Source organism: Pristiophorus japonicus, chromosome 12 (assembly GCF_044704955.1).
Source record: "Pristiophorus japonicus isolate sPriJap1 chromosome 12, sPriJap1.hap1, whole genome shotgun sequence".
NCBI lineage: Eukaryota > Metazoa > Chordata > Chondrichthyes > Pristiophoridae > Pristiophorus > Pristiophorus japonicus.
Genome location: NC_091988.1, coordinates 195109831 through 195122812, shown reverse-complemented (window position 1 = coordinate 195122812; position 12982 = coordinate 195109831). Strand labels below are relative to the sequence as shown.

The following is a 12982-nucleotide window of genomic DNA, read 5'->3' as shown; positions in this document are numbered from 1 at the left end:
AATGAATTGGTTTTGAAATTAACTCTGAAAATAAGGTTGCCACCCATCAGGCTTTGAACTGGACCGTCCAGTTTTCAAGTGCATGTCCATATATTTATAGAATGTGAACTAAACAAGAATGACCCCCTCCCACCACTTCATCTACTGATAGAGGCATTATAAAAAGGTTTTCCATGAATTTATCATCATCATCAGTAAAGCAAACGTCAAGTCTTGAGCCATGATCACACTGGCTTGCCCTGCCGATGATATGGTTTTGGACTTGGTAAAAAGTGACAGGCTTATTTGGAAATTGCACATCAATAATGGCTCGAACAGTTCCTCTCATATTCAGTAGGTTTACAAGTTCTGGTTAACAAGAATCACTATCATCAAATCAAACCAATAATTTTAAGTTTCTCAAAAATCTCTTAAAATGCCCCATTCTTTAAGAATAATATCATAAATCAAATCAGAAGGGAAACAAAATTACAGGGCTACGGGGAAAGGGCAGGGGAGTAGAATCTTACTGACAGATCCTCCACATCCCCGGGAAATGGACATTCGTTGGCAGAGAGTTGGGCTTTTTGCCCAGCGAATGTCTATGAAATGCTTACGCCTGGCAAAAACAGGCGCAAGGCCTTCTTTTACCAGCGTATTGGTGAAAATAAATATTAAAATAATTTTTTTAAATCATTTTAACATTCAAAAATCTGTAAAATAAGTGTGTTATTTTTGGTCCCTTGAAAAATGTTTAAATTTAATTTGCAAAAAAATTTAATTTTTCTTTTAAATGTTTAATTAAATTGTATTTGAATTCATTTTAAACATGTAATGATTTTTTTAAATTTCATTGTTGTGAAAAAATTTATTTTTTGGGTGATTCCTATTACGCTTCCGCACGTAAATTAAATCCCCATAAGCATAATGGGAATCCCCTTTCTCATTGGTTGGGCCGACCCATGTGATCCCAGGGGCGCTTGCGAACTGCATGCGCCCCAGGATACGTGGGCCTTTATGTATGCCTACGTGTTGAGTCCCAGGAGCGTGAGTCTTCATGGATCCAAGATCATCAGCTATCTGCGTAGTTTTATTGCGGTTCAGGCCCAATGGCATGACAAAAAAAAGTCAGCTAGCACATCATATACTACAAATTAAATGTTCACAATTTATTGTTGCCATTTTTCCCCCACTCACCATATCCTTGTTGCTGTCCTGGGTAGCTCTGCTGGGTGGGGTATTGCTGCTGGGAATAAGTCTGCTGCTGGGTTGGTCCTTGCTGGTAAGCAGTCTGCTGCTGGGTGTACTGGGAGTTTCCTGAAGATAAATGACAAAATAGGCTGTCAAACCTATTGTCCTTACTATCAAAGAATTAATGCATGGCCCTTCAAATTCTGCAACAACTAAGGACATTCTCTGTAGCCAAGCCCAAAGAAATTCTGTGGTACAACATTGTTGATACTGCAGCTTCTGATTACCAGTGATCCTGCTGGAAATTGTACATCTGTGCATGTCAGGCAAGGACAGCATCAGGCTCAGCTGTGGAATGGATCACTTTTAGCATTCATTGACATGCAAGACACTGGCAAGATGTGCAGTGATGTTTCCTATGTAAAGACCCAATACTCCTTGACCCACCCTCAAAACAACAATCGTTAGTGCCACTTTCGAAGACCAGCCATTCTTATGCCCAGAGTAGGACTGAAAATTTAGTGTCCATTAGAATTGAGTATTGGGCAATCCTTTGGACCTCTGACTATTAAATATTCAAATGCATTTCACCTGAATAGTTGGCATACACAAAAGACCTTCCTCCTATTAGTCTGGGCTGGCTTCAATCCATTCCAGGTCCAGATTTAGGTCCAAGAAATGACAGGGCAGTGTTCCAATGCCACTTAATCAACTAGTGTCTATCCCCCTTCCCTTCCCTTCCCTCCCCACCCCCCCCCCCCCCCCCCCCACTGCAAGAGCTTGACCTTTCAGAGTTCAGTTGCTGCTCGCTATGACCCATTGCTGTTGTCTTTATTCTATTATTGTCTAGCTGGATGAACACAACATCTAGCAAGCCCAGGTTAGATCAGCAAATTAAGAAAACATGCAAAATTAAACTGCCGAATAAAATTGCTTTTCCCTTTCCATCACTGCTCCCCCCCCGCCCCACCACCACCACCCCAACTGTCTTTAGCGCCCGACATGAACTTTGTACTCTTGCCAATCACTCACTGACTACTGTCTCAGGCCAAACCAGACTGTTCGCAACTTTAGCATCATATTCGACACCCAGTTGAGCTTTCAACCCAATATTCTGTCCATCACAAAGATTGCTTACTTCCACTTTCATAACAATTCCCCACCTCTACCCGCACCTCAACCCATGAAACCCTTATCCATGCCTGTGACACCTGCAGACTCAACTATTCTAATACAAAAGCAAAATATTGCAGGATGCTGGAAAACTGAAAAACGGAATGAATATTTCAGGATGAAAGGTTAGTGACCAGAAACGTTAGCTCTGTTTTTCTCTCTCCACAGATGCTGCCTGACCTACGAGGGGGCATAGTTTTAAGGTGGTTGGTGGAAGGTTTAGAGGGGATTTGAGAGGGGGGGGTGGGGGGGCTTCTTTATGCAGAGGGTTGTGGGGATCTGGAATTCGCTGCCTGAAAGAGAGAATGGTGGATGCAGAAACCCTCACCACTTTTAAGAAATGGTTGGATGGGCACTTAAAGTGCAGCACCCTAAGTGCAGCACCCTGCAGGGTTACAGACCTAGAGCTGATAATTGGGATTAGACTGGATCACCTTTTGTTGAACGGTGCAGATATAATGGTAAGTACTGCAGGGAATAGAATACAGCCAGGGTGATCTACTGGACGGATTGGAAAGGAATTTTCCCAGATTTCTTTCTCCCTAAATTGGCCTGGGTTTTAATCTGGTTTTTGCCTCTCCCAGGAGATCACATTTTTCCAGTTGGGGTGGAGTGTAGAATGTTTCAGTATAATGGGTGTCGCGGTTGTGTGAGGCGGACTGGTTGGGCTGAGTGCGCTTTGCCTTTCCGTCTTTGTTCACAGGTTTATAACCTTTTGGGCTGCTGACAGAGGGCCGTGTGGCTCTTTGTCGGCCGGCGCAGACACGATGGGCCGAAATGGCCTCCTTCTGCGCTGTAAATTTCTATCTTTTTATGTTTCTACTGCGTGTTTCCAGCATTTTCTGTTTTTTTTTCAACTATTCTAATAGTCTCCTGGCTGGTCACCCATTCACCACCTCATCCAAAACTCTGCTGCCCATATCCTAACCTAGTTGTTTAACCCCCTTCCTCAAACTCTTCATTTGTGACTCCAACCTTGTGTCTTCCCTTTCTCTTTGCCCCACCATTGGCCGCAATGCCTTCAGCCATCTAGGCGCCATGGTTTGGAAATCCCTGCCTAAAACCATCTGTCTCTCCCCTCCTGAAAACCCACCTCTTTGACCAAGCTTTAGGTCACCCCGCCTAATATCTTCTTTGACTGTGTCCTTTTTTGGGGGGGATGGGCAATAAATGCCAGTCTTGCCAGCAACGCCTATATCCAGAGAATGAATAAAAATTGAAAGTTGTTGTTGATCTACTAGCCACAAAACCCACATAAAATCAACATGCAACTTCATTTAAGATAGATGAAGATAAAGGCGGCTATTTGGCCCACCAAAGCGTATCCATTAAGAAAGAACTTATAGTCCCATCACAGCATCTAGTGCAATACTGATGTGAATCAGATGCTCCTAGGCAAACAAGAGCAACATTTCTTCGATCTTTCTTCTCTCCCTGTGGTGAAGACCTTGTCACTGTGCTCCGAAGATGAGGACATCAAGAATTCTGGCTTGAGGGAAAAACCACAAGTACAAATCTGTACCTGCATGTTGCTGATCTTTCTGCTGTCCCCCTCACAAACAAGGTCTTAAAAAAAAAACTTTCCTTTTCAAATGCATGAGGGGAAGAAATTCGTGACTCATTTGGGGCGGTAATCCAGGCGGAGCGGTAATTTTAGCGCCTTGAAAAAGTTTGCGTCCTCTGCCCAGAAATTCATCGGAATCGGTCAAAGAGCTGACAGGGGCGCTAAATCAGCCGTTGCACACCAGAGTTGGGGGCGCTAACGAAAATGGCAACGTTAAATTTAACCTAGTCGTTGCGCATGCTCCGAACTCCGATTCAGATCCCAGGAAAAGCAGTCTTAAAGGCACCCATTAAATTTTTCAAAATCACTTTCTCAAGCTGAATTCACATGTCTGTCTGCCGCTGCAAACTCGGAGGCTCACGCACTGTGCTGTGTGTAAACATTGCACTGACTGTGACCTCCGAGGGAAGCACTTCCTCATCTCTAAGTAGCCACCAGTTAACGATCCCGCAAACCTATCTTTCCAGACGTTTGTTCTTGGCGGCCACTAAATGAGGCGGCCGTACGCAATTTTCCGACCGGGGCACAAGCGTGGGCATTGCACCAGGAATACGTCATGATCGGAATGATCGTCAACAGCCAGGCGCTACTGGTTTGCATCCCCGATAAGCCTCAATGAATTTTCAGTCAAGTGCTAAACGCCACGCTCTGAGTCGGTAACCTCTTATGCTCCCATCTGGCCTCTAACTGAGGCATTAGACAGCCAAACATCCAGCCTATTGTGTGGTATGGACATGGGACATAAAGATTAGAAAGGTCCAGTCCCCCAATGCGTCATCTTAGTCAGAGCTGGTAGCATGAAGGCGAGTCTGTTAACCCCAATATATAGGTGATACATTAAATCTACTATTAGAGTTGTGGTCATACATTTGTACAATAGATGTAGTGGATCACCCTTTGTGATTTATCTGCAATATCATATACATTCATTCATATTACCTCCTTCATAGTAATGCTGTGAGGATTCCTCAAACGACCTCTCATAACCTTGTTCTGCGTATGATGATTGCTGATAAGCATATTCACTGTGACCTAGAGGAAATATTGCATGACAAAATGAAACAAATTATTTTACACTGTTGAACAGAGCTACATTATGAAAATTATTTTTTTTGTCTTTGAATAAAACAGCATTCTAAATCTTCTTTCTAAAATCAGAAGGCAAAAATCAAATTACATTACCACAAATCACATTGAAATAGTCTCAAGACTTTTATGCTCATAATAAACTTGCATGCGCACAGTGATTAGAGTTTACTATCTGATGTTTATAAATTACACAAAGAGATCTCATCAAACATGTAAAATGCCGACTGCACATCCCACAATCAATTAAGTCAGGAGTTACTTATTGCTATCCTCCTCTCTGAACAGAAATAAATATTCCCATTAAATACCACATCCTTAATTTAGGAAATTAAAATTCAAGCTACTGCTCTTTTTGATATAGATTAGTGATCCATACTTGGGTATACAGGAGGATTGTGAAAGGCTTCAGGAAGACAGACAGATTGCTGAAATGGGCAGACACATGACAAATGAAATTTAACACCGAGAAGTGTGAAGTGATTCAGTTTGGTAGGAAGAATGAAGAGAGGTAATGTAAACTAAATGATACAATTTTAAAGGGGGTGCAGGATCGGAAAGACCTGGGGGTGTATGCACATAAGTCTTTGAAGGTGGCACGACAAGTTGAGAAGGCTGTTCAAGGGCCATGCGGGATCCTTGGCTTTATAAACAGAGGCATAGAGTACAAAAGTAAGGAAGTAATGCTAACCTTTAGAAAACACTGGTTAGGCCCCAGCAGGAGTACTGTGGCCAATTTTGGGCACCACACTTTAGGAAGGATGTCAAGGCCTTAGAGAGGGGGTGGAGGAGTACTAGAATGGTACCAGGGATGAGAGACTTCAGTGAAGCAGAAAAGGTTAAGCAAAGATTTGATAGGAGGTGCTCAAAATCACAAAGGAGTTTGATACAGAAAATAAGGAGAAATGGTTTCCAGTGGCAGAAGGGTCAGTAACCAGAGGACAAAGATTTAAGGAAATTGGCAAAAGAACCACAGGTGAAGTCAGGGGGAAAAAATTACGCAGCGAGTTATGATGATCTGGAATGCACTGCCTGAAGGGTGGTGGAAGCAGATTTAATAATAACTTTCAAAAGGGTATTGGATAAATACTTGAAAAATTTGAAGGGCTATAGGGAAAGCCAGGGGAGTGGAGCTAATTGGATCGCTCCTTCAAAAGGTCCAGCACAGGCATGATGGGCCAAATGGCCTCCTTCTGTGCTGTATCATTCTATGATTAAGAAGAAATATTGGATGTCATTGGATATCATTACAGGTCACATCTCAGATATCAACAATGCTGGACCCATTCCAGAAGTGGTCTTGGTTGCATAGTTGATACCATGCAGTCAACATTGAGCGGGAAGCAATATGACCTCTGTGACCTTATCACCTGGAGCATGCTACAAAATTATTTTTAAAATTGCACCTCGCTTTTTTTTTTTAGCTATTTTAGTTTATTAGCAGATTTTATGCAGGTAGCAATGGCTTTCAGGGAGGCAGCCTTAAATAAAGAAGTAGGCTCGAGGACAGAGGCAGCAATTTTGAGGAGAACACCGTTTGGTAAAAAGACTTGCATGGCACATGCTACAATATTCATATCAAGAATATGAAAATAAAGGGGATCTATTTTGTTCTGCATACAAAATTTTACAGAAAAAAATTGGATAAGTTTGTTACTGTAATAAAATATTCTCTAAAATTTGTACATAAAATATTTTGATTTTCATAATATTGGCAACACAAATATTACAAAGCAACATTAAGATTAGAAAACTCTTTAGAAAAATAAAAATCTCAGTCCATTAGAACTATGCTTTTTCCATATACTCCAGTTAGCAGATTGCAGAGGAACTGATTTATTGGTAGCTAAATACCTTTATCCAGTTAGATAAATATTTCACATTACAAATATGACTAGCAGTCTAAGGGAAAAAAGAAGTACCATCAGGGTAATATTGTTGATTAATGGAATCTGTGGGTCCTTGGCCATGTCCATATTGCTCACCATAGTAATCTTCCTGTCCAATGTATTGCTGAGAAGAACCTACAAGGAGAGAAGAAACAGCAACCAGGGTGTCAATTTTTTGTTTTTAAAGCCATCTTCTGTACCTAGACAATCTATTCAGCTTTGTTTACTGAAAAAAAATGTATCCATGTATATTGAAGTTCATGGAATATTCTCCTCTTAGCAGAATGAAAAATAAACTTAAAATATTTATACTGAAATAGCATTTGGCACTGACTAAAAGTTGAGTTATTGTGGTAAAACTGATACCAAGCACAGCATTAGCAATATCCAGCATAGTAATAAACAAAGCATTAGCCAACAGAATATCAAATGGATTGTCCATGGCACAGGTTATAACAGTGTTAGATTTCACAGTCGGAGGCCTAGTAACTTATATCATCATCATTATAGGCAGTCCCTTGGAGTCGAGGAAGACTTGCTTCCACTCTTAAAAGTAGTTCTTAGGTGGCTGTACAGTCCAATACGAGAGCCACAGTCTCTGTCACAGGTGGGGCAGATAGTCGTTGAGGGAAGGGGTGGGTGGGACTGGTCTGCCGCGCGCTCGGCGACGAGACTCGAGGTGGATTACACAGGATATATGGCACAGAAATAGGCCATTCGGCTCAACCAGTCCATGCCAGTGTTTATGCTCCGTTTGAACCTCCTCTCGTCTTTCCTCATCTAAATTTATCAGCATAACCCTCTATTCCCTTCTCCCTCATATGCTTGTCTAGCTTCCCCTTAAATGCATCTATACTATTCGCCTCAACCACTCCCTGTGGTAGCAAGTTCCACATTCTCACCACTCTCTGGGTAAAGAAGTTTCTTTTGAATTCCCTATTAGGTTTCTTGGTGACTATTTTATATTGATGGCCGCTAGTTATGCTCTGCCCCACATGTGAAAACATTCTCTCTGTATCCACTCTATCAAAACCTTTCATAATTTTAAAGACCTTTATTAGGTCACCCCTCAGCCTTCTTTTTTTCCCAAGAGAAAAGAGACCCAGCCTGTTCATCCTTTCCTGATATGTACACCCTCGCATTTCTGGTATCATCCTTGTAAATCTTCTCTGCACCCTCTCCAGTGCCTCTATATCCTTTTTATAATATGGCGACCAGAACTGCACAGTGTTCTTACCAAGGTTCAATACTGTTCAGCATAACTTCCCTACTTTTCAATTATATACCTCTAGAAATAAACCCGAGTGCTTTGTTTGCTTTTTTAAAAAGAAAATGGCCTTGCTAACCTGTGTCCTAACTTTTAGTGATTTCCAACAAAATTATAAAAGAGGTTGCAACATGACTGATGTTTGGTCCATGCATCAAGAGAACCACTCCACAAACCAAAATTGCAAAGTTAGTGCACAAGGAAGTCTGCAAATAAGATCCAAGTTTCTTTTTTCCTCCAAAAATGAACCCAATGAGATGAGAGTCCAACAACAAAGTGAAATTTAAACACAGCAAAAAAGTTTTAATCGCTTCTGTCACACTCTAGACATCATACTCTGTATAATTCACCAATAAATTACAACCCAACAATCTTAAGGAAATAAATAGTTATTTCTTCGAACCTACAGATAATCCCGGGAAGTGGGGATTTAGGAGGTTGAGAAGGAGGGCCCGCAGACACTGATCCTATCCAACAGGTACGATGTACTCGCTACCTGTGAGGACAAGGAGAAAGACTGCAGGGAGGACAGCCACAATACAGACCAAGGCACCATGGCTCAGAAGGCTGTCCAAGAGGGGGTAAGCATAGAATAGAAATGTGGTAGTGATAGGAGGCTCTATAATTAGAGGGATAGATAGTGTCCTCTGCAGCCAAGAATGAGAATCCCAAAGAGTGTGTTGCCAGGGTAAGGGATATCTCACAGCAGCTGGAGAGGAACTTGGAAAGGGAAGAGGTAAATCCAGTTGCCGTGGTCCATGTTGGAACAAAGATATAGGTAGGAACAGGGAGGAGGTCCTGCTGAAACAGTATCAGGAGTTAGGCTCTAAATTAAAAAGCAGGACCTCGAGGATAATAATCTCTGGATTATTGCCCGAGCTGTGCGCAAATTGGCATAGAAGCAAACAAATCAAAAGAATTAACACATGGCTAAAGGGCTGGTGTGGGAAAGAGGGGTTCATTTTCATGGGACACTAACACCAGTTCTGGGACAGGAAGGAGCTGTACCAATGAGACGGGCTCTACCTGAACCAGGATGGGATCCGTGTCCTAGCAGAAAGAGTAAATAGGGAGGTGGCAAAGGTGTTAAACTAGTAAGATGAGGGGAAGGATCTACAAGAAACGTAACCAGTCTTGATATAAACTGTTATGTATGTAAACCTGTAAATACTATGTCTAACCACCAGAGGGCTTATCCCCTGGAGTGTCAAGGGATCCCACAATCCCTTGGGAGCACCTGTTTATAAGGAGGCCTCACAGGCTGGAGAGGCATTCAGATCTGTAATAAAGGACTACGGTCACACTTACTTTGAGCTTGCAGTATCTAGTCTGACTCTTTATTCAAGACATAACAAACAAAACAGGAAAAGAGCATAGGAAAGAATAAAGTAAGGGAGGACATTGACGACAAGAGTATAAATAGAGATATAGAACAGGAGTCTAAAAGGATGGTTAAACAAAGTGAGTGGAAATTCTATCTAAATGAGTCTGCACAGTTAAACGTTACAACCCATGAAAATCCCACAGATCAGCTAGTACAAAGTTAATGCTGAAAATCACAACTTTCTGTACTATTGCTCTTTGAAGCTTTTTCTCTATTGAAATGGATAACATTTAAATTATAATACTGATACAAGGACAGTTGCCGTGTATATGTAATGGCCTACTATATGCATCCTCTTCATTAACATATCCTGCTGAAGACAACAGAATTTCCTGAACAGCAACTTACTCTATTTATTAAAGAGCAGAATCAAAAAAAAGTTACAATATACAGAACTGGGAAAAAGCAGTCCAAAAATAGTGTTAAGCTGTATACAAATTGTGACACTATGCAAATCCTACCTTGTTGCGATGACCTATAAGGGCCCATTGGCCTTTGCCCCATTATGTTGTTGCCTTGGTTACTCTGTCCCATCATCCCCATGGTTGACTGCCCTTGGTAATGTTGGCCACCTCCTTGTGGTGTATTGTAATGTGAGGTTGCAGCTTGCTGATGCATCATGGGAACTGAAAAATAACCTGAAATGAGCAATTCTGCTAAAAAATAATAATTTTGCATAGTGCTCAAGAACGAATGAACTTGCATGGCACATTGCACGCACTCAGGGCGTCCAAGCATTTCCCAGCCAATGAGGTACATTCTAATAGAATCAGCAGATTACATTAGCAAATCAGATATTTTCTTCAGTGGTCAAAATAGTGAAACCCATGCCAAACAGAGATGCCTGAACTGCATTATTTAATCCTGGCTTGGCTCCATTTAAAGTTTACTGAAGTTGAATGCATTAACATCCATTAAAAAGGAATACAACCACTAAATTTGAACAAGGTGAGAACATGCATTAGCTCCTGTATAATAGCAGCTGGTGCAAAGTCCTGCCAAAAAAAACCTAAGTGAATATCAAGTACTGCCAGCCTGCTGCAATGCCATTCACACTTGGATAATTTAAAAGAGTCGACCAGCTCATCAGCGGCTTTCAATCATTAGACTTTCAATGTGCAGTTGAAGGCCGGACAATGGCAGGCCACACGTGTGTGTTGAGCGTGCAGAGCTTTTCTCTCCCAACTTCACAGTTGCAACATGAGCGAGCATCAACGACGTAACTCTCTGCTCACACCACTGTAGAATGCATTTTCTCTTCACCCCCTTTCCTCTCCCGAAGGCCATGGCTCATATGAGACTTAGTTCCATTCTCACTGGTAAGCCTCTGGTGTTTAACTCAAATGGCTGTTCTTGCATTATCCTAGATAGGGGCCATGTTCCCGCTAAGGTGTGCACACGCACAACCACGCAGTATTCTGCAAGGTCGCTCACTGGCTTTTACAGTGTAAATACCTTACATGCGCAGAAATTTAAAGGGACGGCGCATTAAAAGAAACAGGCTGCGCAGAACAAAGCACAGCTCACAGGGAGCATCGAACAGGAGGCACCATAAAATGGATTAACTGGGGCATCAAAAGCTCAACGCCCTCCTGTCCTCACTGAATGTCCACAAAGGTGCAATATTTAACCGGATAGCAATTAGCAGCAGGAATCTTGGCTGTTTCTGCCTAAACCCCCAACCCCGCTAATTTCCCTAATCCACCAACACCAAACGATACTTGTGGCAGCCAACTCAGTATAAACCCGACGGAGGGCTTATTGATTTGGATAGCCTAGTATCACACTGTACCCTCTGAGCCAGAGGTGTTTGCAACTATTTTGTTTATACATCAGAAGATTAAGTGTAAAGGCACTGCAACATATTTTGCATTGAATTTAAAAAAAAGGTAAATTAGATTATATGTTTAAGTGTTTACATACTGTATCAAAATTAGGATCCCTTTGGGCTCAACCACTAAGCTGCTTTTAATAAGCCATTTTTTAAAAGCTGTTTATTCAAGTTAAATAATCACTATCACTTCTGGGCTATTTTTCCACTTTCCTATTTGTGGCAATTTTTCTTTTTGCAATCCGAATACACTGCGAAATGAATTTACAACCATTTTAAAATGTTTGAACTTTGTCCTCAAGACTTGGGATATTATTGAATGTGAATACTTTACAAGGGAACGGTAGCGCAGTGGTAATGTTACTTGACTTGTAATCCAGAGGCCTGGACTAATAATCCAGAGACAAGAGTTCAAGTCTGGATTAAAAGCTAATATTAGTAATGGTGACTACCAGATTGTCCATTGGTTCCAGAACCCATTGGTTCATTAATGCCCTTCCTTTAGGGAAGGAAACCTGATGTCCTTACCCAAGTGGACTATATGTGACTCCAGACTCACACCAATGTGGTTGACTCTTAACTGCCCTCTGAAATGGTGGCTCACCACCACCTTTCTCAAGGGATGGGTAATAGATGTTGGCCTTGCTGGCAACACCCAAATTCCATGAATGAAATGTACTTATTTACCCAGAGTCAAATGGCAGTTACATGCAGTAATTTCCCCCCAACAATGTGCTTCAGTCATAATCCAAGAAAAGTACCCTTTAATCCACTAGTCATAATGACTCCCGCAGTCCACCAGATTACCAATTCACTGCCAACATGAGCAGTTTGTGCCTATACTGGGAACTGCAATAATGCCCAGATGCATTGTCCATATGACTCTTGCACAGGAGAGAAAGTCTGTGCTGGTTAGAGCCCATTATCTTTCTACAGGACCTTCCTGTGCCCAATGCTCATTGTTAATTATTCTCTCTATTCAGGCACTCTGCCTCTTCCTTTCAAACCCATCAACTTCTCTTCAAAAAGCCCAGCTTGAACTCATCCATTCCCTCAAAGTAACAATTTATGAGCTCACCTTGATCAAGATTGTTACCTTCAAGCTGCATATCCACCACTCCTACAATTCCATTTGAGCCCATCTGGAGACAGATCCTAGCCTTTGCCCTCTTCATTAGTCTCCTGACCTCCTTAAATTCCGAATCATTCAAAACTCCACTGCTCACATCCTGTCACACACTAAGCACCATTTGATCATCACACCATTAACCCAGTTTGGTTCCCTATCGCCCAGCATCAAAGATCTCCTCAGTCGAGACTCTGCCTTTGATGCTAGTGTTCTCGACTCCATCCCGCAACAGGCTACCCGCCACCACCTCAGTGAGACCCCAACACTGCACGAGATAGAAAAAGCCATAAGACAGCTTACAAACAACAAGGCTATGGGTGTGGACGGAATCCCTGCTGAGGCATTGAAGTGTGACGGAGAGGCACTGTTGGCACAAATACATGACCTCATCTCTCTCATCTGGAGAGAGGAGAGCATGCCAGGGGATCTCAGAGATGCAGTAATCATGACCATCTTTAAAAAAGGGAACAAGTCCGACTGCAGCAACTA

At 42.0% G+C, this 12982-nt stretch overlaps 1 protein-coding gene across 1 annotated transcript in view; it reads right to left on the bottom strand.

Moving 5' to 3' along the window:
* LOC139277100 (calcium-responsive transactivator-like) overlaps positions 1 to 12982 on the bottom strand; it is a 56679-nt gene that overhangs the window by 13977 nt on the left and 29720 nt on the right. The window contains exons 6-9 of the mRNA XM_070895114.1: positions 9995 to 10159; positions 6916 to 7017; positions 4847 to 4939; positions 1177 to 1296 (exon numbers count right to left, since the gene is read on the bottom strand). Of these exons, the coding sequence (XP_070751215.1) occupies positions 1177 to 1296; positions 4847 to 4939; positions 6916 to 7017; positions 9995 to 10159 (480 nt within the window). The remainder of the gene's footprint in view (positions 1 to 1176; positions 1297 to 4846; positions 4940 to 6915; positions 7018 to 9994; positions 10160 to 12982) is intronic.